The 26,190-nt window shown below is 40.6% G+C and overlaps 2 protein-coding genes across 4 annotated transcripts; both read right to left on the bottom strand.

The window, feature by feature from the left end:
- Positions 1-240: 240 nt before the first annotated feature.
- On the bottom strand, positions 241-12,812 carry MAT2B (methionine adenosyltransferase 2B). 2 transcript variants are annotated; one of them, XM_027902570.1, is made up of 7 exons: positions 12,306-12,812; positions 7,972-8,166; positions 7,168-7,282; positions 6,720-6,872; positions 4,009-4,202; positions 2,915-3,028; positions 241-1,903 (listed from the first exon to the last, which is right to left on the bottom strand). In XM_027902570.1, the coding sequence occupies exons 1-7, from the start codon at positions 12,333-12,335 to the stop codon at positions 1,733-1,735; spliced, it is 972 nt and encodes a 323-aa protein (XP_027758371.1). In that variant the 5' UTR covers positions 12,336-12,812; the 3' UTR covers positions 241-1,732. The 2 variants fall into 2 exon arrangements, with proteins under 2 accessions (XP_027758371.1, XP_027758362.1); XM_027902561.1 differs by lacking the exon at positions 12,306-12,812 and adding an exon at positions 10,238-10,349.
- Positions 12,813-13,809: 997 nt separating this feature from the next.
- HMMR (hyaluronan mediated motility receptor) lies at positions 13,810-25,718 on the bottom strand. Of its 2 annotated transcripts, XM_027902541.1 has the most exons (17): positions 25,557-25,718; positions 24,930-25,006; positions 24,047-24,127; positions 22,764-22,952; positions 22,423-22,509; positions 21,784-21,884; positions 20,678-20,752; positions 20,127-20,302; positions 19,170-19,318; positions 18,649-18,863; positions 17,929-18,045; positions 16,985-17,143; positions 15,808-15,960; positions 15,599-15,698; positions 15,173-15,349; positions 14,500-14,662; positions 13,810-13,851 (listed from the first exon to the last, which is right to left on the bottom strand). In XM_027902541.1, exons 2-17 carry the CDS (start codon positions 24,960-24,962, stop codon positions 13,832-13,834), a joined length of 1,995 nt encoding a protein of 664 aa, XP_027758342.1. In that variant the 5' UTR covers positions 24,963-25,006; positions 25,557-25,718; the 3' UTR covers positions 13,810-13,831. The 2 variants fall into 2 exon arrangements, with proteins under 2 accessions (XP_027758342.1, XP_027758349.1); XM_027902548.1 differs by lacking the exon at positions 24,047-24,127.
- Positions 25,719-26,190: the final 472 nt, after the last annotated feature.

Here is a 26,190-nt window from a genome sequence, read left to right as displayed (position 1 = left end):
ATGTTCAGGCTCATATTTTCAAAATCTTCTGTACCTTTTGTGTGGACATTTATCACATCCCCAAGGCAGTGACACATTGACAGAGAAACTGATCCAACCTAATCTGACTCTGGAAATAGTTACTGAAATAAAGGGAGGAAAAAAACCAACACTGAAAGGGCACAGAGATTTCAAGGAGAATTGCAAATATTCATGATCCAGACAAACAAATCCTGATGGTAAAGAAAGAATCAACTACCGTTTCTCATGCTAACAATATACATTTATTGTCATTTTGGAGATAAATTACCATGTGTATAACAGGATTTCAAACTAAAAACAAATTGAGATTATGAATGCTTAGCATATGCCAGTTGAAATTAAATGACTGAACATAAAGCTGACCTTTACAAGACCTTCAGTTGGTCTATTTTTGTGTGTGTCTCTCCTCAACTCCCTTCTTTTTTTTTTTTTTTTCATATTAAATCTGAACATCTTTCCCTCCTCCTTGGTTTAAGCCTCAGAAAAATAAATGATCATCCAACTGCACCTTTTACTGGCTTTCCTAATAAGCTGCTGCCAATGGGAGAACATTTATATTGTTAATTCTACAAACTTCAGAAGGAAGCAAACCTTTAAAACGTGTTCTTCCTCCACTTTACCTGGCTATTTAGTCCAGCTTTAAAGACTAGACTGAAGCAGACTAAAGACTTCTATTGGACTATTGTGGTTACATTATTATGCTGCAAACCTTCAACACAAGCACTTTGCTGTTCCACAACAAGCTGCATCAGTGCAAGGTCTGCCAATCTGTGCAAAAGAAGCTGCAGTGCTACAAATTCTTAAACACCCTTCCTCTCCATCTCACTGTATCAACTAACAAACAACTTCCTCCCATCAGTTTAACCAATCCCAAATACTGCCCCTCAAAAAGAGAAACATGAAGATATTCTATGCTTTTGTAAAAAAAAAAAAACAACCACCCACCCACCCAGTCAAAAAAATAAAAAAGGAATCCTCCAATTCCAGTCCCCCACCCAAATGAAACCCAGGTCAAAACTTGTTTTTTCCCCACCCTCCCCACCCCCTTCTACCTTTTACAAGTCACCTTTTAAACAAATGCATACAACTTACTGTACAAATACAAAGCTGCAGGCATTCAAGTTACAGAACATTCTGAAAATATTTCAAGCCTAAAAAGTACACTTGATAATTGCAAAAATAAGGTTTCACTTTTTTAAAAAACATTTTGATCAGAGCTCAAGCAAAACAAGTATTTTAACTATTCCTACTTCAGCTTAACTCCCTAAGAACACCACCTGCAGAAGTTAAAAACAAAAAACTCGGGATTTTTGGGTGATAAAGTAACCAACCATGTCTTTTAATGAGGAGAAATGGTATATACAACGACACAGACCTTAAGCATCAACAACATAGTTCAGCCAAAAGTAAGTCAGCAAGTGAAGTGATTCTTAGCATCACATGGCACTGATTACTAAGAACCTCAATCTGCCAGGAAAAGACATGAAGTTAGACTGGTACAAATGGAAGGAAAGATGCATGACATCAAACAGGCTCAGTTTTTGTCACTGAACGATTTTTAGGCTTACAGTTTCACTAGTGCAAGACCATTTGTTTACCCGATTAAATGAAAGCTCATAAATGTCACAATTTAAGAACACTCATACAAAACTATTTTTTTTCTTTTAAAAAAGTGCCACATAGCATACTTTTACTAAAAAAAAGTTACAAACTAATGGAAGACTGTCTGCCTCCATCTCTTGTCAACAAGGAAAGGCCAAAGTGATTCTTTGATCCCAGCTCGAAACGGTGTCCTTTGGCCTATCCCCAGCATCTCCAGCTTGGAGCAGTCCAGCTGAGCATTCCTCGGGCGAAGAGCACCCACAACTGGACTGTCAGTAATCTAAAACAGAAACAGAAGACAGAAAGTCAACACACCAACAAGTAAATCAGAAGTGACAGAGAAATACTTATATATGTACATTAAAACTTTTCCTTCGTCGCTTTGTATGTAGGTATGTTCCCCTCCTCCTTTCCAACTGTTTTCTGTACGGTTTTTTTGTTTGGGATTTTTTGTTTGTTTGCTTGTTTTATGGTTAACTAAATTCATTTCAATAGATGTCAGGCAGGGTGGTGTGGAGTTAAATTTTTCTCACTCAATTACTGCTGCTATTTGTGCTTTTCTAGTTTTATTCCTATTTTCACTCTTAGATTATAATCACAAGGTGAGAAATGCTCCAGAATGTTCACAGAACCATATCTTGATCAATATACTTAAAGAATAGATTTGGGCAGAAAAAATTCAGACTCAGTGTTCTCCACTGTTTTTCTTGCCATCTTCCAAGCCACATTTCAGTTCCAGTGTTTACCAGTTCTGAATCCTTGGAATTTATTTTGTATATAAATAAAATACTATTTACATGTTATATTCTCACCACATTACCAGTATGTATTTAAGAGTAGTCTTAAGTGCCAATAAGGCTGCAGGACAGGAGTTTTAAGCAAGGCAAAAAATGGGGTTCTTAAGTGCATGTATTCAGAAATAAATCTGGACATTGCAGAGTTTTTACAGATTCCTACCTTCAAGTTCATGTTCTGTCAATCTGTAAGCTTTTTTTAAGGTCAAAGATCCAACAAAGATATGGATTTACTCGTGACTCAGGGGAACTGTTCTGCAGAAATACCATTACATTGCAGATTGTGAAACTGGGTAATTTTCCTAATTCAGCAGGTCGAAGCAGCTGTTGTTTTCCTGAGCTGGATCCCAGACAGCCCCCTCAGCAACGCAGCTGCTGGGCCAGACAGGCACAACCCTCCTGAAGAGGAAGCTCCCTGGCACAGCCAGTGTGAGACCAACTACTTGGAATGACCAAGCACATCCACCTTTCTACAGGTCGAACAACACGTCACTTACTGGTCTCAAGTGGCTGCTGGGGAGGTTGAAAGCATCTGCAATTGCACAGGCCATCTCATACTTAGTCATCTGCTCATTGCCAGACCAGTGAAATGTTCCTTTTACTGATGGGTCCTAGAGAAAGAACAGGAAGCACAGATGAAAAGCAGCAGCCAGCTGGCCCTCAGATTAATTCCTGGGCAAGAGCTGTGCAGAATAATCACCCAGCAAGACCCCACCCTGAAAGGCACCTCACAGCACCTCACTGGTGTTCTGTAAACTCAGCACATTTCCAGAGAACACCCATCTGGGGATTGAGACTGGAAACTGGTGTTACATGGATCTGACCTGGCTCTTCACAAACACTCTGTGTTCTGGAGAATGAACAGGAGGCAAATGGAGCAGCCCAGCAAACAACCAAGGTCAAAGAGCTGGGGAGGAGCAATTCAGCTGCTCTGTGCTGTTTGCTTCCTTGAAAACAAAGGCAAAAGGCACCACACACATTCTGAATGTCAAACTGCAAATCCTGCAGGAGTCCAACCAAACTGCACCTTATCCACCTTACATGCATGGTCCATGTTTTCTTTGTTACGTGTCTGAAAAAGTAAAGGTGGTTGGTTGTTGTTTGTTTCACTTACTTTGCAGAGATGGTAATCTGAAGGTGCTGTGGTGAACAAACACGATAAAGTATTTCAGTTCAGTGCCTTTGTTTTGCCACTTCAGCATTCTTAAGATAATAATCAAGGGCATCTTTGAGAATTACATTCAGCCACCATGGGGTTTTTTTCCACCAAAATTTGCAAATTAGCAATTTGCAAAAGGCTGACATAAGGCAGAATAAGTTAGGCATTTCCATTTCTCTCCTCTACACTACAAGACACAGGACAACTTTTAGGTTTTGTCCCATCACTTCATTCCCTTTTGTTTCGAAGACCACAATTCCCCCCCAGTCATGTAAAGGTACTGCAGTATTACAGCCACTTCTCTCCTCCCTCCCAGCATTCCAGAAATGCAAAGAATAATTGAGGTTACGTGCAGTTCTCAGTTGTTCAGAAACAAAGCTGAGAACTCAAACTGTTTTCCCCTTGCAAAGGCTCATTTCTTGACACTCTTACCATCATTCTCTTCTCTGCCAGTTGTCTGCAAACAGCTGCTACATCCTTGACATTGGTAGGAAATCTCTGCTGCCAGTGGTCCATGTTGGCAGATTTATTACTGAACTGCACTTTATCAAACATAACAGTCACAGCACTTTCCTCCAGTCTTTCTACCTCTCCATACAAGACAGGAATCCTAAGCACTGCAGCTCCTAAAAGAAAGAATATTTTAGAAGCATTACCACTGGTAAAGAGAGGTACAAATGCTGCAGCATAACCTCAGAAGTAGTTGGGAAGTGTTAAGAAATATGTTGATGATAGTAAGCATCTACAAATCACAAATAAAAGGCAATTAGTTAATATGTTTGCTCTCAGAGAATAATTTTAATTTATATCAAAGCAGTTTATAAACACTAAGATTGTATAAATTTATTTTCATTTATGCCATTGATTCCCAGAAAGTTAACAAGCTTTCATTAACAGCACAACGGGGCCTGTTTGGGTTAGAACAAAAATTAAAACATTTAAAAATTACAAAACCTGACTGTACTACGGAATTACTCCAGCACTCCCCATCCTCCCTGGATAAGAGCAAGAAGAAAAATTCCTGCCAATCACAAGTCACCATATTCAGGCATCAATTCCATAGATTTTTCATGCAGCATGCCTGCATCAAGGATACCATTTACCAGAAAAAAAGACATGAATTTTGGACTGGAAAACAATATTTTGGAATGCAGAAAAAGCTTGACAAATAAGGAACAAGTTCACAGAACAGTAGTAAACAGTATTAGATTTCAAGACAGTGATTTGAAAAATTAAATTAACAGTGAGCAAGTGGAAAGAGAAGGATATTTCATGATGGAATATATCATACTAGTCCATCTCAGTCATGAAGACTCAGAAAGGCTCTCAGGGGAATTCCAAGATGGCTATGACAAATTCACTAAAAGGAATAGCTTTGCTGAAAGAAAAAAAAAAAAATCAGTCCTGAAATTTGAAGCTGAAGTCACCAATCATTGCAATTCTTAAAAGATTTGGAGGAAAATGCTATGGCTATTAGAGAGACAAACAGAAAAAGCTAACACAGAAATAACTCTCACAGAAAAGTAAACCAGAATAAGTACTTAGACAAGAAAAACAAATAGAAAACCCAACATGACACTGATTTCCTGCTACTCTAGAAACAGTTATTTGGTCACTCTACAAATATGTTCTTCTCTTTAAATACTGGTTGAAACACCTCTTTTTTAGTATCTTTAAAGAATTCATTTTTTGAGAAGACAACTGCCTTCCATTTGTTCTCAGCTATCTGGGACAAGGAGAGCATTAACCTCATGACCAACTGCTCTGAAGACCTACTGCAACTTTGCAGCTTTCTATGCATGAGAACTAAATATAACCTGCATTCCCTCCTAACCAAAGTAGCTTTTTTTAAAATGTGAAAACACCCAAATTATTTTTGGAGATTCTTGCACTGTCCAACAGAATTAGACAGGGCAGCTCTTCACCCAACTACACGTTTGACAGAGTGAATTCAACCTACAAATTAGGGGTTGAAAAACAAATACATGTAAAATATTTATATTCGTATGAAACAACAGAATTGGTATTTTCAAGCACCTTACTCAGCACCACCTCAAAACTCCTTCTGCTAATAATCCCACTCTGCACTCCACTGCTGCCTGACACATCCTGCTCAAAAAGGTTACAAAACCAAACAACGTTGAGCTGGGAGAAGGGTCCAAGCAAGATACCCATACGTACTTGAAAGTCTTACCTTCACTCCCAATCTAGAAGAGGGAGCCAACAGCAACACAGTCAAATTCAGAGATGATATTTAATCAAGAGGTGGAGTGAATAACTTATTTAGATTTATTTTTTACTTAAATAGGGCTTTTCCTATCCAAGTATATTTTAGAAAGTCTCTTTCTTACTAGTATTGCCAAACCTATCTCATATAGTTTACATTGACTTACAGAAAGACCATCACACTAATTTATGTATTGCTCAATTCTCCCTGTTTGGGCAGTATCACAGTGCAAGTATCATACTGGCATATCAGAAGACTTTTCTGCAAATTTACTGAGATTATTTCCTTCAAATTCTTTGGGAAAATACAAGTGCTTCTTTCCTTATAATCTGTGACTGGAAACTGATGGCACGCTAACTAGAAACAGCCAAACCTTTCTTTTATATGAGAAAGAAGTCTTAAATGAAAGGGAATATGTTCAGTCCCAAGCTTTTATTCCTTATTAAATAGATTTTTTTAAATTACGTGTGCACATTTTGAATGCCAAATTTTCATTAAGAAAAGATTTAAACAATTAAAAAAAAAAAATTAGTTGCCTAAAATCACAAATGTGTTATTAACCCTTGCAATGCATCCCCCTAAATAACAGCAGTTGTATACTGAGTGAGATACTTGAGTGAGATATTTTATCTTTCCTTAGGAACAGCAGATTCACAGGAGACAAAGGCTCATGAACGCCCATCAGCAGAAACAAGTAACACAAATGATGATGAGAACAGGTAAGAAATAAAGTTTTAGTCAACCTATAAGCAAGAGCAACTGTTCACAAGCAAGGACTGAGTGCTAATCACATTCTTCTCTGGATCTCCTTGCCATGGTTTTGCAACTTCACCACTGACTTAGGAGTCTATTAAGCCAGTCTACAACTAAGCAAAAATAGAAAGCCTCTATTAAAAACAGCTGAGTGTATTCTTACCTTCGTTGTTTTCCAGGACTGCCTTTTCACCCTCCAGCTTGGTTTTACCGTATAAATTCAGGGGATTTGGTGCATCAGTCTCTTTATAAGGAGGGCTTGTTCCATCAAACACATAGTCTGTACTAATGTAGATCAGAAACGCTCCTACTCCAGCTAGGAAGAGAATGTTTATACACAGTTTATTTTAACTCATGCCTTTTTTGAAATCCCAACAACCCTCTAAACAAATCTCCCAAGGACCTCATGTTTTTTCCCCATTCATTCCTACTGCTCTGTTTGCTGATCCTTCACATATCAGTGCACAGCACCCTTACAAAAAATGGATGGATGGCACACTGATGGCAGAGGTGACATTCAGAACTTAGAGGAACTTATTTGTATTGATGTCTCTGTATAAATAAATGCAGTATTTTAAAAAGAAACTCAATCCATGAGATGGTCTCCTTACCTGCCTCTTTTGCCAGGTTTGCTGAAGCAGCCACATTGAGCTGAGAAGCAGCATCTGGTTGACTTTCTACAACATCTGGCCTTCTTTCAGCAGCACAATGCACTATAACATGAGGCTGGAAATTAAAGACTAATTTTAATCAACCAACATGGTCAAGAGATTGCAGTTGCACCCTAACTGTAGTGATGATGCCCTTCAGGCAGAAGTGAAGCAATAAAAGTAACAGTGTTACTTTTAATCATGGCACTCCGAGGAGCATGTGTTCCCAAGGGAGTACAGTACAAGTACAGGTATCTTGCTGCCTCAAGATACCAAAAAAAAAAAAAAATTGTCGTTAGTTTTGCAATTGTGATCTTCACTAGCTTCGATTTTACAGTGAGACTGAAGTTGTTGGTTTTGTCTTTTTAACTCTGCATAATAAAATATATTAATACAAAGACGTATTTCTCACACACACTCCTCAGTGCACTGCAGGCTACACACAGTTCCTGCTGTTGTGTTCAGGTGTTCTTCCACTTCACCAGAACTGTGTATTGACCCATTACTGTGTCAATAACTCACACTGATCTTGTCCTTTCACCTGGCAGTGCCAGTGGGCTGTCATGTACAGCTGTGCCTGCTGAGGTGAGGACAGCACAGGTTAGAGCTGTCTGTCCCTACAGAGCAAACCTACACTCTAGGTGGGGCACAACACGCACATTTGTCAGAGCTCTGCCCAAGCATCGGCCCCACTGCAGCCCTGGAGCTCAGCAGCACCATCCACTGACTACTGAACCATCCATCCACTTCATGCTCCAGACTTACCTGAAAATCATGGATGATGTCATGAACTGCTATAGAGTCCAGAAGATTAATCTGTTCAAATCTGGGCTGAGCTCTCCTGTACCCGCAGCCAACCGCATTCCAGTTATTTTCACGGAATTCCTTAAACACAGCTCTGCCAAGAAGTCCCGTAGCACCAGTGATCAAAACTCGCCTACTGGGAATGTCAACATCTTCCTGGGGAAATGACAACAGGAAAAGTTTTGTTTCTACTGCAATTTTCTACTGTTTTTTCTTTAAAAGTATGAGAGGCCATAGTCAGAGCTACTGTATTAAATAAGCTTTTCCTGACTCTTTTGGAGTGTCTCACGGAACACAAACATTGGGGAGCACCAATACTGCAGCCAGACTGATATTTAAACATACACTTGAAGATAATGAAAACAAAACTTTAGTGGGAAACTCATTTACTTCTACAACAAACCAAACCACTAGTGAAGACAGAATTTTAAGTTCATTCAAAAGCTGATAGCTTTGTGCAATCTGAAAGGAGGGAAACAATGTCTTTAGAAAATGGACCCAAAAGATGTAAGATTTAAGGTCCAAATGGTCCAACACAAAACCAAGTGTCATTCCTGAAATCTGACATTTCTAAGCATCATTCATCCAAGTTTGTTTATTCTGCACAGCATAAAGAGGATGTTACATCAGCAGCACAGCTTGAACTGGACACAAACACAGCTTTCACCAAGCACATCCTGTTGCTCTTGACTGCAAGACTGATTGATTTTCATCACTTGTTTCTGAAAAAGCAAGATAACTGGTAGATGTTTCCCATAAATCCAACACAAACTAACTACCTGTCTGAATCTATTTCACCTTGCCAGAAGTTACATATTCTGGTGCTAACAAAACCTACACCGATGAATTCTTTCCCTATAAGCTCCTTCACAGGACATCCCCCAGCTGCAACAGCATTTCTGTCTCATAACCACAGAACTTCTGAGCCCAAAGGCCCTTGAAGTTCCATGTTCCCACCCCTGCTGTTTGCAGGTGCCCTCACAGATGTGCAGAAGGTGCTGCTGTTGTCAACACACAGACAAGAGAGCTACAAAGCACTCTTTGATTTTGAAGTAATTTTATATACAGTTACTATACGTAAAGAATAAAAGACGTTCTAGAACTCAGATATTATCCTTCTGCCTGCAAGTTTTATAGGTATAAATGCAGGTTCCTAAATGCAGATGAGTCTTTTGCTAACAAATCCTTCACATGTGTTTCTCAGCTAAGCCACAACCACATTCCAATCATCAAGCACACAAAAATTTGTCTTCACAAACCATTCTGAACAACACCACTGACATGCAGAATTTTGAGTTTCATAATGAAGCATCCAATTTAATTCTCTTCTATCTGATGTCAACATTAACTAAGAATTAACACAATAATAAAAGAATTGTGCTTGGCTGTCTCATTGACATAAAAATAAACAAGTGACAACATGGTGAGATTAAAAAATAACACTTATGAGACATCAGATTACTTTGCAGACGCTAACAAAACACAAAATAGTAGTGTAATTTACAAAGAGAGAAAAACGCGGTGCGTTTCGAGGTGAAAAAGAGAAATACGTACTTTTTAAGCTTTATATTTTTATTTAGAAAATCACGACGAACTCAAAACACCAACTTTAGGGAAGGGCCACTACAAAGCGGAAGCTCCTGGTGTAACACACATTTGTAACATAATACCGGGATACACAAGTCCCAGCAGGGAAGGCACGGGGAGACCGAGCTGCGGCTGAGCTCTGACATCCCCGGCAGCGCCAGAAAGCAAAACGCAAACCCTTGGGCTCTGCAAAATCTTGCCTGAGAGCGAACCCTCATTAACGCTGCCAGAGGCTGTTCCGCGTTCCCCTCGCCCATCAAACCCCCGCTGCTGCGGCCGCTCACGGACACCTGTGGGGACCACGGGCACCCGCGGGCAGGGGCAAGCCTCTCAAAGGAATCCCGTGTGGAATCCTGCGTGGAATCCCTGCACGGGCTCCCCATGGCAGAGAGACCCTCCCAGTGCCGTGAGACGGCGCTGCGACCCCTCAGCGCCCTGCGGCCATCCCGGTCAGACACGGCGCCGCTCGGCCCCCGGAGCCCCCGGCCGCGCTCCCCACTCCCCTCAGGCGCAGCCCCCGCGGCCGCGCCCCCCCGTCGGGCCTCCCTCAGCGCTCGGGGCCTGCCCGTCCGGCCCCGCGCCGCGCTGCCGCAGACACCCGCCCCGGGATCTCCCCCCGGAGCTCCCCGCAGGGACTCACCTCGACGAGCTCGCAGCGGCCCGGCGCGAAGCGGATCCGCAGCTCTTTCTCCCGGCCGACCATGGCCGGGCCTGCTGCCGCTCCTGCCCCGCGCCCGGCGCCGCGACACGGGCTGGGCGATAGGGGGCGCCCGAGCCCCCCAGCGCCACGCACGCGCCCCCCGCCGCCGCGCGCTCATTGGCGGAGGGGCGAGGAGGGGCGGGGCCGGGGCAGAGGGGCGGGGCTTCGTGAACCCGGAGTGAGGAGCGGGAGCCCACGCGGAGCGGTGGGATATGGATCGTCCCCAACACCAAAAAAGCGGCTTTTTTATAAAATACACGGCCCACGGCACGCGCTTTAGCAGGGACACACCTCCTCTCCCTAAAACCTATAAGCATACTGGCAACAGCTCTTGGATTTTAGGAAACCAGCCCCGTTCGCCCATTACTGGTGTTGATTTTCTCGGCGTGGAGGCGGAAGAGGGAGTGAGCTGGAGTGTAACCGGGCTGCCTCAGCTGCAGGCTGGCTCCTGTTTTCATCGTGTTTATGGTGCTTCAAGCAGTAAATAAAGTTATTGCAGTAATCACCTGTCTGACCTTCAGTAATACCAAGTTCGCCTACTGAAACTGTGATCTTCCCATTGTGATCTTTCACTTGGGGAACTTTATCATTGGACCAAAATATCTTATTTGGCTGCCAGAACATTCCCCTTAATATAGCTCTGACACAAGCACTAGAAGTTACTTCATTTCTCCTTTTAGAATGATAGAAAATAATAAGCATTTTCAATTTGCCTTTATCCTGAGTTTGATCTAAAGCCAACAGGTAAACCCCACAGAGAAGGTGAAGCTGCCTTTGAGAAAGCAACGACTGCTTATGGTACACATCCCACGTATAAAACTTTATGCTTACATCATGAAAGACTTGGTTTTCTTTGATGCAAGTTTTGAAAGTAACAGGAATCTGTATACAAAGTATTGCTGTGCCATTTCTGACCCCCAAAGGCAGAGATGGTGCCTGGCATTCTTTTAAACAACAGAACTAAAGTTAAGTGGGTACATAAGAATTAGTGGCCAAGACTCACTTTAGCTACATTCACACTGACATCTGCCCCCGATGAATTCAACTCGATTAAAGCAGTATTTAATTGGTAGTAGTCAAGGAGGGAAACCAGCTGATACTAACACACAGTTGAATAGAAATCGGAAAAATCTACCAGATTAATAGAATCATGCTAAAATTTAATAGTATTATATTGTAAATGACCTTTAGTTATGACAAACAACTAATATTCACAGGACAAAAAAGTGAGATAGATATATATATATATATATAAAACTACTTGAGGCAGTTTCTGCCTTCTTGTAATGCAGATGCCTTTTTTTTTCCTTGTAACAATCTACTGACATTTAATTCTCTTTCATTCAACTTAGAATTCTATTTTAAAATAACAGTAATTCATAACTTCAAATCCAGAAGAAAAATCTACAAAGAAATACCAAACTGCTCAGCAGCTCTGAGGTAACATCAATCCCACATCACTTCCTCCCAACATGGACTGTGCATCTTAACAAAAACCATGACATGGAAATGAAAATTTTGCCTTCTAGGCTTAAAGCAAGAGAAAAATACGGAAAGCATGAACACTGAAGCCTCAAGCTAAAAGCAAAAATCAGCATGTAAAATATCTTCATTTTTTTGTCAACAATATCAATTACAAAAACTACGTATAATTTGTTATCTTCCTTGCATAATATAATCTATTTTTTTCATCAAATATTTACCTGGATTCAGTAGTGTTCTACCTATACTTCCAATTTCTTTACTGTCATTACATTCACTTTGTGAAACACTCTGATTTCATGGAACAGCTAAACAAAAATTATATTGTTGTCTGTATCACAATCATTCAAGCACAATGCACCCCGGGTGACTCAATGGACCATTCCTTAAATTAACCTTTCAGACTGTAATTCACAGAGACTAAAGAGTAATTAAGTGTCTTTTTCTCCCCTCCTGTTTCTGCTCCCTTAGATTCTGTAATCAAAGTGTGGCAGCATCATATTAATGCAAATATCCAGAGTCTTACCTGCTCCATTCCCACCAGCATTTCAGGCATTGCCTCAAACTCCAGAGGGAATCACCAGCCTAGGGAATTATTGCAGTTCACCTGTGCTCTTGTCCCTTTGTGAGCTGTGCCTGCACAGAGCACACGCCCTGGAAGCAGCAATGGCTCTGCTGACCTTTGGAACCCAAACACTGATTCAAGCCCTGCATCACGTGTGGCTCAGAATCCTGTTAAGCTTTTGGTCTGGTCCCAGTGGTACCATTTAAGCAGCTCAGTGGGAGCCTAAACTTTTACTTCATAAGAGGCAGCAGGAGCAGGCAGAGCCATTGTGTGTATAAAATTCATTCAAAGCACTGGCACTGAGTCTTACACAGTTTTCCTTTTATAGGAAACAGGAGGAGGGCTCTAATTAGGTCAGGCAGGTTGAGGATTCTAACAGCTCTTCATTTTACATTTCAACCAAGCACACCACAGCCCCTGCTACAATACAGCATGATGAATGATCAGAGAAATAACTTCTTGTTAAATTATGGATTTTTCAATTAAAAAAAGTTCCCCAGATGAAAGTAATGGATTTGTGCAGTTGAGCTACCACTGTCAAGGTTCCAGTTTTATTACAAACTTTATTTGATATGTGCACAAAACTGGCAAAGCCTCCTTGACTGAAGTTGACTGGATTTCCCCTTTGTTTCCACACCTTTGCTTCTCTCCCCAGAGTGTTCTACATGATTCATCAGCATTTTAAAGCTCGAGGATCACCATTGGTGGAAGGTGGCAGAAGGATTTGCCGGAGTTTCCTTGTTCTTCTGCCAGTATAAGCAGCTCCTGGCAGCTCTAGCTGTAGCAACCATAAAAGACCAGTCCTGTGACTTCACTTGGAATATCACACCCTTTGTCAAACTCTTTCTAACTTGATGCACTGTAAACTCACAGTGTCAGAATAAATGGCAACATATGCTACATGCTGAGTTTTGGGTACTGCCTGAGCAGCTCCTTGGAGCAGGATAGGAGCAGATATAATAACAAGTTAAGTTCTGGATTTTCCTTTTAACCTTTCAGTTAAGTTCAGGATTTCCTTCTGTGTTAAGAGAAACTCAGAGGAGAGGATAAGAGAATTGCAGGTCGTAGTTACTGTACAGTTTAACTAAATAATTTTCCTAAGACCAGAGAACATGTTGCTTTTGAGGCAAGAATGACACTGGGCTGTGTTACAAAGATAAGATTAGAACAAAGAAAATTAGGTAAGTCACACTGCTTTGGCTTTTATCCTTGGCTTGGGAAGGAAGTAGACAGATTCTTTATTTCAAAAATTTTATTGTGCTAAAACATGCTTAATTTTAGATGCAGTTTAACAGATTCTTTGCCCCTTGCCAAGATTCAAGTCTATACAATGCCTGCATGTGCAGTGGGTACCCTCCCACCCAACTGAGACAAGTTGTGTTGTTATTCCCTGTCACAATTCCAAGAGTTAGTTGAAGCAGGCTGTTGCAGTCTTCTGTAGCATACAAATTTATCAGTACTTTACTTTTCTTAATACCAAGAAGGCATTAAATTTTGTTTTTATTACCTGCAATGGAAAAATGTTACTAAGTTTGTGTTTTTCACTATTGCTCTCACCACATCGTTACTTATCTGCTGGGGAGTAGAAGGCACTACACTCCATCTGACAGAACCACCAGGATTTCAGATCCCAGAACAGACTCTCTAATGCAGGTCTGGTTCCCACACTCTCTCCCATCCTGCTTCCCTTAGTGCACCTCTATGCTCTCTCCATCTTTTCCTCCACTCCACATTTATCTGCAGGCCTTTTGCATCTTTCCTTGACACCTACAGTAGCCTAAGGTCCTGACAAGTAGCAGCTAAAGAACCAAGGCACAGAACTCTGCCTGAGCCACTTGTAACTCACATCCTCATGCAGGGAACACTGCCTGACCCCCCATCAGTTGTACCAGGAGCTGGGTGACAGGAGGAAAATGGCTCTGCTGTCTTACCCAGCACAGCACCTGCTCAGGTCAGCAAGGACCTGGCCTGGAAAGCACAACAGCAAACTGCACACTGGGAGTGCCCCAATGATGCAGCTTCCAACATCTGCTGTGAAACAAGGGAGATGCCATTCTCCTTCCTTCCCCAAATGTAGCAGATTGTGCAAGGCTCTCACACCTTCTTTGGGTAAGTTTAAGGACAAAGACTTGGCTACATCAGTATCTAAACCTACCTTCTTTAAGAGGGGTTTTTGGAGGAATATTCTCCTTGCTATCATACTGGAAAGCTTTGGAAGGATCCAAGTGCTTGGTGCCCTGGACTGTGCACAGCTGCTCCTGAAGGTGTCTGTTGGTCTCCTTTTCCTTGGATAGCAGCGCACGCAGTTTGGAGATATCCTACAGAAAACATCATACTTGGAAGTTAGATTAAGAACAGAAGAGCCTGCTTCATCATTTACTAAAGAGCCATTTTGCCTTATGACAAACATAATACACAATTGCTAGTGCCATTAAAACCCCAACACAAACACAGAGGTGCAGAGAAACCAGCAGCACTGTATAGTGGCTGTGCAACACCACTAAGCAGTACATTAGTCTGAAACTTTCAGCAGCTAGTTTACTAAGTTTGGAACCTCCAAAGGAGGTAAGAAAAGCCAACTAAACTAAGAGTGGGAGTAGTTATTTGCACTGCTGATCCTTCTGTTATGCCATACACTCAGTCAAAAATAAAACAGGTTCTCTTGGTGTTTCTGGAGGCTGGTGGTTTGTTTTAATCTGGTTCACACAGGGAATTTAAGAATCATAGGAAGTAAGGAGCTTGTAGGATTAGTCTATAAATATTTAGAGCAATAAGAGACATCAGGAACATAAATAGCTTGCAGGTTTTTAATTTTTAATTTCACAAACCTGCTTCAGGTGGTTATTCTCTTCCTTCAGCTTCATAACATGCTTGATTTTTTGCTTCTGGTTCTGGTGGCCAAGTAGTTTAGCATAGGCATCACTTAGTTTATTCAGTTCTTCCTGAGCTGCACCATGCTCCTGTAGGATTGCATTCTTCTCTGCTTCAAATGCATTGAGTTGTTGCTGAAGTACAAATTGAATCTCTTAGAAATCTTTTAATTAAACACAGCTTTTTACTAAACTGAGATCTACATAGGAAGACTGGTTTGGGAAGGGGACTAGCTGGCTCCGTGCATAGTAACTTGGGAAACCACTGCAGGATAAATGCCTTGCAATGAGAAGTAGCATGTTTACTTCTCAAAAGCAGAACTTGAGCCAACTGCAAAAGTCTTCAGTGAACAGATACTAACACACACCTACTTCCCAACACACCTGAAAAGGCTTAGTTTTGTTATACAAGTCTTCATATAGATTATACCAGGTCTCGATCTCTTTTTTTAAGCTTGAGATCTTATCTTCATTTATGGAGTTCCTAAAAAGCAAGAAGTGAAGTTTCATTATGCTCATGGTTAACTCTCCGAACTTCTTCCCAATATAACTTGGACGTGCCATAATATGCAGGGTTAGTTTGAGAAAGTTACCTTGACCTTTCTGCTTCAAGTTCCCTTTTCAGTTCTTCAGTTTGCTCTTCCAGTTTTTCCTCAAGTTTAGTGATTTGCGCAAGACAAGACTCTTTTGTTCTCTCTGTTTCTGCTTCTTTTAGTGCAAGCTTGGTCTGGGCTTCTAAAAGCATCCTGAGGAAGATATCATTCCTTAATGAACCCTTAAATATATATATTTTTTTTACACAACTCTAAATCTGGAAACACAAGTAACCACGACTGAAAAGGTGTCTGTAGAACTGAAATAGAGATTTGCACAAACAGTGCCACAGAGAGAACAACACTACAGAAAGCAATCAAGTTTAATATGTATAATAATTAACTTCTCCAATGAGGAAGCAAGCACTGTTTCTGAAGCAAGGAAAGATAATGTTTCTCATTTATGGCTGTTCAATGCCAACAGCTTTTTGCAGAGATAGTTTATTAGGCTTTATATACAGAGACTTGCTCAGGCAGAAAACAATCTGTTCAGTGTGGGTGCACCTCAAGATTTTAAAAGCCTTACACCTAAAAGCACTGTCTCCCCTCTTCAGCCTCAGCTGTTTGTCCCATCAACCAGGTGGAGACAAGGAAATCCTTCCCAGGGTTTCTTAACACTCAACCAGCAAATCAAACAAAATAGCCAGAGGACACGGACCACTAAACTGTTGTTAGATAGTCAGAGAAGCGTATTCTCAGCTAGTGGCCTAACACAACTTCTTGGGTGTTAGTTCTTGTAACTGTGGTGCCTCATATTAGGCAGAGAGGACCTGGTTGTACGTCACCAGTGTGGCAATTCACGGATGGTTAAATGGCATCTGCTTTGAGCACAATTTGAGGTGACACATCATTCAGAGCAGAGTGACAAAGAGTGAGCTCTGCATTAAGTATTTGTTTGTCTGCCCTGTGGATCTTATCTGTGGAGCAGTCACTGTAACTGATATTTCTGAAAATTATAATATTCCAGCATATTTCATTCAAGTATTTTCCTTTTCCTCTATGTTCTGCATATAGGCAAAACTCAAAAGAACTGATTCAACCTTTTGCACTGGGAAAACCAGAAACTCCAGTTTATACCAAATGCTGATCTTATCTAGTAGAGCACCACACTAAGTTCTAGTTAGAAAGGCAAGCCTTAGTTTGCATTATTTAGCTTAAGGAAGACTGACTGTAGTACCTTGCACATTCTTCTTTTGCTTTGTTTTTAGCGTATTCTGCTTCCTGAAGCAACTGCAGATTCTCTTGGCCTACTTTTTTTAGGTCGGCAACTGCTTCTTGCAGAGAGGTATTCTCCAGTTTAAGACAGCGTATTTCTTCAGCTGTTGTCTTCTTGTAGCTGATATTACAAGGCAAATAAGAAAAATCTTGTTACTTCAGGCAAAATGCAGATTGACACATTCAGACCTCACAAGAACAATACAAGCTCATGCTGACAAGTGCCAAAGATTTTATAATTTGAAGATACTGCAGTGTTCTGGCACTGATAAATCCAAAGGTAAAAAGCAAGCCACAATACAGTTCCATAAAGCCACAAACACTAACAAATTCTGTGATACAGATATTTTCATCTTTTTGTAGACATTTTAAAATACAAAAAACCCTGCTGTATCTGAAGCTTATTTTAAACACCAGAAGATCTACTGTCTGCAGCTCACATGGGCAAATATCCCACTGGATCCTTCATAGGTGCCATGCATACCTAGGAATTACAGTACCACTTTTTACATACTTCCATAATCTGGATATTTTGAGATAACATATTTGCAAGAAACGTAGGAAACCAGACTTTAATTCAGCCCAAGTTTGAAGCAGTCTTTTTGCAAGACATTTCAGTGCAAAGAGAACACCATCACTAGTTACAACTCTTATTCTGATTCAAGAGCACTTAGCTACTCCAATTGGTTACATTTCGGAAGAAGAAACATCCAGTTTGCTGAATTACATACTCAGTATGTCGTTTTACTCACCTAACACTCAAGGAATAAATTCTTAATGCCATCAAATACTTCAAAATCCTCTGCTCTAATGCCAACACTCATATACAGTGTGAAGTACCAAGGCATGTGAATGGACAGTGTCATCCTAGAGATAATCCCTGTCCTGTATCTTAAACTTAAATACCTTTCAAAGTCAGCAACAGTCTCTCCAAGTTTCTGCAGCGCATTCCTGTGCTCTTCTTGGATTTGCAATATAGCACTCCTATGAATTGCATTGATTTGCTCCAACTCAGCATTCTTCCTGAAATAAAAATTCAGCATTCCGCACTGGAGAGAAGCATCTGAACACATTACCAAATGCTCTTATCAGTTACACAAGGCTTGCAGTGGCAGCAATCAATTAGTTGTGACAAACCACTAGCTCCTCACGTACTGAAGCACAATCTTCACAGCAGATCTAACTTAGCATTTCCCCCTCCCCATATTTTCCAAGACAGCTATAGGATAGATTAAACCCTTAATAGTAAATTTCTAATACATGGAATGAAGAAATAAGTGGCTTGAAAGTCTTTTCTAGTCATTGCCCTCTCCAGGGCAGGGCAGAAACACCCAATACAACAAGCACTCAGTTTACCCTGCATAGCAAGGACATAGCACTGCAATACCAGCCTTAAAAGCAAATCTCCACAAGCTAATTGTTTTAAATAAAGACAATGTAGAACTGATTCAAGTTGTTATTCATAGTGACAAGATCTAATCACTATCAATATTCAACAACCAGCAAGAAATAACCCTAGGCCTGTCCAGGTCTCTAAAACCTGAACTGGGCTCAGAAGCTTTGTTTGTACTACTGATTTAACATTTTTCCTTTCAAAGTTTTAGAAACTGAAAGTTTTTTGCAAACCTTTTCAACTTTTTTTCCATCTGTGCAAGTTCAAGACCTTGAGATTTGTTTTCTTGTTCCAATTGCTTCACCAGTTTTTCAGCTTTCTTCTCCTTTGCATGTAATTTATTCAGTTCATTCATGGTATCATTCAGCTCTTCTTCAATAAGAAGTCTCTCCCTTGTTACCTCATCCTGCAACTCCAATAACTTCTGTTGTGTTGATGCAGATGACTCCTGCATGCCAGAATACCACAGATTTCAAAACTTATAATACTTTTCTAGATAGTAAAGGCTAATTTGCTGTGTTTAAACTTCATAGCACAAGAATAAGGTCAAATCTACAGGAAGAACCATCACACCAGCACTGATTCTTAGACCTATTGGACCACACACAGTTTCTGCTGGCCAGCCCCCACATGTACATTCCAATGATGAGACCATTATTAATACAACATCTCATGCAGAACCTAAACCAGAAACTTTAGTGCCAGTCCTTGGGACTAGAGTTTATCTTTAGATTCATTTATAGTCTGTATTTACCTTCTCTTGCTGCAGCTGAGAGACAACCTCCTCATGTTTCTGAAGCAGTTTTTGGTGTTGTTCTTCCTTCAAGGCAATTTTTTTTTTCAGGTCTTCTATTTCAGCATTCATACTCAGGAACTTTCCTCTGGTCTCAGACAACTCCTTCTCTGCACAGAGAAACTGTCAATATAACACAAGCTCTCTTCTCCATTTTCAAAGAACTACAGTACCTGTTCTTCATAGTACTTCCATTCCAGCTTTAAAGTTAATTTGGCAAGGGAAAACAAACAAACAAAATTGCTCCAAGCAAAACAAACCCACATCTTAAACCCATATGGACACTCCTCAAAATTGGCTCCAAGTACATCACTTGAAAATAATTTTAACATCAGGAATGTTTGGATCAAGCAATTAGCCTTCATCAGAACAGCAGTATGGCTGAAGAAAAACAACTCCATGATTTCCCCAAAGCTTCTTTCACACAGTACTAGCACACAGAAGCCAACTAGTACAGAGAACTGAGGACCTGTCTTACATTGCAGAGTTGGTGGTGTTGGAAGAGAAGGGGTAAGGAGGTGAAGGATCTTTGACACACTGCCAGTACCTCAATGAACCTGTGCACAAGCTGCTAGCAGTGACTTCACACATTATCCTGCTTCTCAGTGAAGAGTAAGGAGCAAGAACTCCTTAGTGGTCACCTTTCAGATTAAAGCCACTCCTACTACACAAACTATTTTCATTCCATACTGTTTACCTAAGTAAGCCGCCATGGAAACACCAAATCAGACTTAACAGATGTCAGATGTGAGGTCATTTCCCCCCTGTTAAAAACATGTCCAGCTGCTTTCAGCTGGAGCTCAGAGATTCGACTTTTAACTTGGAACAAACCAGTCTAAGCTGATATTTTAGAACAAACCTATTTGAGATGATTTAAGATATGTCCATCATCCTACATATGGAAGAGCTAGAAATTACCTTTTTCTTGTTGAAGGAACTGAGACGTTTCATTAAGTTCTTTCATCACTTTACATGATTCCTCTTTTGTTTTGAGGATTTCCCTCAGGCTCTCGATATCTTGGTCTTTCTTAATCAGTGTCTCCTTCATCTGAGCAATATCTAGTTTGTATTTCTCAGCTGTTTCTGCAACACTACTGTAGGAGAAAATTCAGGCACTTGTTACTACTAAATTTTATTTGCAAACTTCAACACAAAGGAAAAATGCTTAGGACTGCTGGTTTCCAACAGGAAAGCTGCTTTCACCTACTTTTCCATACACAAGTTTTTGCGCTGTAAGACTGGTTTACACGGACATAGAAGTCTTTCACAGTATTGCTCAGCCCAGAAAAGCACAGGGGCATTCAGAATAATAATATCTTACAATTCCTTTCCATTACGTGGAAAAATACCTGCTTTCTTTCCCCTCCTCTATAATTATTGCCAAGGTTCTACTTCACCAGTCATAAGTGAGGCTTAATTTTACCACCTTTTAACTTACCCCAGCCAACTTGAGAACAATTTGTTGGTACCTGAGCTCTGTGATGTATTCCAGGAGTTTTTCAGTGTCAGACTTCTCTTCAACTTTCTCTCTCTCAGTAGCAGACCTAAAACCAGGAAGTTTTTATGATGGATGCATTTAAGCAAATTCAGAGCTACACAGTAACACATACTTTTCATAGTCCAGTTTAGCTGACAAACTGGTATTGGCTCTAAGTGGGGATTCTACCCTCTTTTAATACTTGTTCCATGTGGTCTTCTCATCTGCACTAAAGATGCTGACCCATATTCTGCCACAAACATCATAATGCATAAACATAATGCAGCTGTTGTAGCAAATGAGAATTTCCTCCCTTTGTGACCTGCACTACCTGCATTACGAGCTTTGTGTATTTTAACATTCAAGTTGTGCTGCAGTGCCAATCATGCAAAACTGGCAAGAGTTCATCCTTCATAGATCACCATCCTCAGCAAAAACCTACACACAGTGTTCCTGTGCAGCCAGTGACTGAATTCTGAATCAACACTTCTTCTTCTGCCCAAATAATGTCTACACAGAGCTGCTGAAGCCAAGCCACTCTGCAGTTGTGTTTGTTCAGAGAATGTGTCTACAACAAAGCAACTGTGAAGGCACCACAGCAGCTCTTCAGTGCCCCTCTCTGGAGAACATGCACATGTCCAGGGATTCTGTGTGAAATGCCTGGCTGCTCAGTTAGGATTTCAGCTCCTGTTCTAATGCTTTTCATTCTTGCTTATTCCTAACTTAGTAGTCTAAAGAGCCAGAAGCATCCCACCTACATGAATGTCTTGCTCCAAGGTTAACAATAATTCTGAAGACTTATGTGTTTCCTCCCCATCCCATACCCAAGAAAATTTCCCCCATACCACACCGGAAGGGTTGAGATGATACAGTCTGCCTTTTGGAAATACACTAAAGGAACAATGTTTTGTAGAGTCATTTCATAAGAACACAGCAGTTCTTAGAACTTCATTCCACCACGTTTTTTACAGGTTACCAACACTGATAGTGTCTGCTCCTTCTCAGCAGGGAGACAGCCTCTATTTTGCTTACTCTAAGGGATAAGCAAGGAAGCAGTTAGGTGGTGTCAACTAAGTAAATTCCCTTCCTGCTACTTACAGTTTTTCTTCTAACTGTGCTACTTTTCCTTTTGAATGCTCTAGATTCCTTTGCACTTCCTGCAGCTTCATTTCCATGTTTTCCTGCTTTGCAAGTGCAGACTTTAAAAAAAAGACACATATTAACATTAAAATGAGATTTAGTAAAAAACACCAAATCTATTGGTTAAGAGACAGTGATAACTTGAAACCAATTCCTCACTACAGATTAATGATATCACCTGATATTATGCTTAATGTGATTCCAAGTATCCCTCTGTAAAGATATCAGCCATTTATTAGAACAACCACTATCACCAGAAAAATACAAACATATAGGAGCTTCAAAATATACTTACAATCACTGGTTTTCAAAGAGATTCATAGTGTGACCAGACTGGTATTAATACTACCATAAATAATAATATCAGAGGTATTTCTATGCTTCCTAATTTGAACTCAGATTTACTCTGCAGATCAGCAAAATCAAGAACATTCATCAGCTGATCTTTCATTCCCTATTTTCACTCTACAGAAAGTGGAGGAAGCTTCCAAGTTGAGGACAGACACAACACATGATCTGCAGTTCTGTGCTAAGCCTTTCATTCTTTGTTCCTCAACAGCTCAGGATCGCTATCCTGTGCAGCACAAATGGTCCTACCTTCTCCTTAGCATCCCTCATGTTTCTGAGCTTCATTAACTCCATGCACAGGCTGCTCATTTTCTTTGGCACACCATCTTCAGACAGCTTGTTAGAGAAGAATATAAAATTACTAAGCATAACTCCTCCATATGAATTGCTCTTCAGGAAATCCTTTCAAAGTCCTCCCCTCCCACTCAAAGTGCACAAGATCCCAAACCAGACATGCTCCATCCCTGTGCCAATGAAGGGGGCACAGGGAATGGCAAAACAGATGTTGATCAGCAGCTAAAGCTTCCTCTTGCACAAGGAGCTCAATAACAGCAAAGGAAAAGCAAATATACACTTATTTGTCTGAATACCTTTGACTTCAGTAGTTCATTGCTTCTTTTTAATTCCAGAAGTTGCCTTTTTAGGGATGCAACAGTTGCTGAAAGAGATGTTTTCTCCTGAACTGCAGCACTCAGCTTTGCTTCAATCTTCACAAAATCCTCATCCAGAGCCTGAAGTTTTTTATCCTGCTCTCCACGCTCTCTCACTAATGCCCGAATCTAAAACAAAAAAAGAGTTATTTTCTTTATTTCCTACTATCATTTCTCTTAAACATCATTAATTTAGTCCCTCCAAGAAAACCACAGCCATAAGTATCCAAACTGTATTAACTTGCATTCAGAATATCTTTAACTCTGTCATGCACAGGAAAGAGGTAATAGAGAACAGTGGTGATTCTGTTATTGCACATCATATTTACCATCCCAGTACAGTGTGTTAGTTAAAATAGTCTTAGCTTTAATTCGCAAGAGAAGCCAACTCTCCTCTTCAGCTGTGATGCCTAAAATGGAAGAAAAATTCTCCAAACAATATTAGTATAGATAAGACAGAAAGCAGCTCAAGAATGAAGGCCTTCAGGTGCACCCAATACACAGGCACACACTTGCATATAGAATTCTTACACTTTTATCTTTAACTAATTAACATATCTAGTGGGGATAACCAACCAAAAACCTCTTTCACCCTGGAACCACCCTCAGAACTGCCCCACTGGAGCCCCTCCAAGGGCCTCGTATCTTGTTGTCTATTCCAGTCCAGATGCACATCCCAGCGGAATGTCCTTGCTAAAATCTATTACCTTGAAAAGACAGTTAAAGCAAAGCTTCAGGAATGAGATTCAGACTGTGAGAAAGTAACAGTCTAAAGTGAGAGAAAACTACACAGCTCCACTGAAATCTGCAAAAAGCTAAAAATCTTTAGGCATCAGCTGTGACAGACAAGAAGACGATGTGACATCTGAGGCACAAGGCATCAATTAGTATGCGGAAATGTACTGATACAGTGTAAGCTGCCTCCTAAACATTAAAATTATAACAATTAGTAAGCAAAAATCTCAGCTAGCAGTTGTTAAATAGAACCTTCCAGGGTACTGAACATAGGACTCAGTTCTCCTGAGAAGACTGCCAGCACAGCTGTTCTTAGCAAACCCAATGCTTTGTACATCCCATAACATCTGATAATCTCTGCTCTGCACAGGGCTGTTTGCAAGCTACTTGTATGTTCTCCTATGCAAGAGGCCAGTTCTACCAGCTTGTATTTTTTATTTTGGTTAGTGGCAGATATGACAGGAATACACTCCATAACACATTCATACCTCCTTCTCCAGTGCCTTCTGTTTCTTTTTCTCCCTCATAAGCGTAAGATCTTTTTTGGTCTTCACAGTCCCATTACCTGGCTTTGGAAACCACTTGTGTTAGAAATAGTTCAATTGACCTCTAGCTGCATATCAGCTGAAGAACACAGCTAAATGTAAGATTGAGTGCCTTCATATAAAGATAAACATAAAATAAAAAGCAAGCCTTTCTCTCCCCCACACAGCACAGAAAAGTATCAGGTTAGGATGGGGTTTACCACTGTACTTTGCCATAAGCATCACTCTGAAGGAACAGCTCACAACAATCACAACAGGAAGTTGGAGACATTAACACTCCCTAAACTTAATAAAAAAAAACACTTTAATCTTTTAAGCACAGGTTTGTTTGCAGAATTTCATCCTAAATCATCAGTAGTAGTGCACTAAATTAGTAAGTCAGGACTATCATTTTTTCAGCTTGTTCAGCCATGCATCTTCATGTCTTGGTCATGGCATTGAGAACCTGTTCATGCAGTACCATCCTCTCCTTGTTTCTTGCACCACCAGGATTCTACTCTGCCCTGTCCACCCCATGAAAGCAGGAACAGAAACAGTCTTCTTAAAAAGGAGCAGCCACACCATAATTACATGGTGAGCAAAGGAAAAGAAATCCAAATACTGTAACACCAAAGATAAGGCACTTTGTAACCCCAAGTAACCATCACGACGCCCAAAGATGCTGCATTTTCATTTTTCCTGCTTAGTTATTACAGAATACAGGGACAACAATGTGTTCCATGGTTCTCTGGGGCAGGTTAACAGTAACTGTATGAAGAGGCTACATGGTTTAACCACGCAGAGGTTTAGCTGGGAGTGCGCTACAGACATCATAGAAGAGTCTTACTGTTGATCCAAGGGACATCAATCTCCTTTTCATTACAGGGGTGGGTGCACTCTTCTCGCTGCTCAGATTTGAGTCACCTGCAGAAAAGAATGGTGAGGGAAGAGGTTGCACAAATGCACACAAGAAGGGAAACTTAAGCAAACCAGATGAGGTTAACTCTGTACAGAAGACACCACCTGGTTATTAGACTACCCACTTCAAACCAGCTGTTTTTTTTCCTGCAATCAGGCAGTTCAATGTTAGTCATCTGGGCCCTTGACAAAGTTTAGAGAGAGATGACCAGATGACAGCCAGATCTGAGAATTCAGCTTCTGCCAAGCTCTCCCCACCACAATCCAGATCCATGGTGTCTGTTTTCAACTGAGGGATGCTTTATATATTAAAACCCCCATGCAAACATCCCTAAAATCAAGGTTAATTAAGTAAAAAAGTAGAGCTATTTTTAGCAGATGCAGCTAGACGTGTTTTCACAGGTGCTGTTCCCTTGAGCTGGAAGGCAGGCAGTGAGTCCCTGCAGCAGAGACCAACTTCTTAACAGCAGAGCAGTAACAGCACATCAGCACTGACAATTGTAGCATTCAAAGATACCACACCACAGCGTTCTGTGCAATTTTTACAACTACTCACTCTTGTGTCTCCCAGCCCCTTGGCATGCTTCAGAGGGCAGCAAGCTTCTCCCTCCACCTGATGGTTTGACATCACAGGGTCCTTGCAGGGGGGTACATGCTAGAAATGAGATTTTCAGACACGCAAAGAACCACGAAGGTAAATGACAGGGTTTTTAACTTTAACGAGTTGAGGTTGGTAACACATTTTAACTTAACACACTTAAGAAAAAAAAAAAAAAAAGGAAAAGAAAAAACCCCAAACAACTCGAGTCTCAGTTCTCATCCTCCCCATAAACACAAAGAAAATAAATGGTCATATGGTGGGGGAAAGAGTTTGTTTATCACACTGCTGGCAAAATTACAAACTTATTTACACACACAACATTGCAAAGCATTTTATTGGTGACAGCAGCACATTAACTTGCACAACAAAAAAACCCAAAGGATCTTAATGCCAACTGGGTAAAAAGCCAGCCTGAAGTGTTAAATAGAAAGCAAACTTCACTTGCTTTTTTAATATTCATTTTCCAATTTAGAAGATACTACTTAAATATTAGTGAATGCCTTTTCCTTCAAATAACTAAGTCGCTTAAACTTTTATAAAAAAACCTAAGTGTTTGAGGGTTTTTTTTAGAAATTAAACAATTTTAAGG

The sequence above is a fragment of the Empidonax traillii genome, unplaced genomic scaffold, assembly GCF_003031625.1.
Source record: "Empidonax traillii isolate 1590-97213 ecotype Southwest subspecies unplaced genomic scaffold, ASM303162v1 scaffold22:size5013007, whole genome shotgun sequence".
In the NCBI taxonomy this organism is placed as follows: domain Eukaryota; kingdom Metazoa; phylum Chordata; class Aves; order Passeriformes; family Tyrannidae; genus Empidonax; species Empidonax traillii.
Note: the sequence above shows the minus strand (reverse complement) of the source record. Positions and strands in the feature narration are given on the sequence as shown.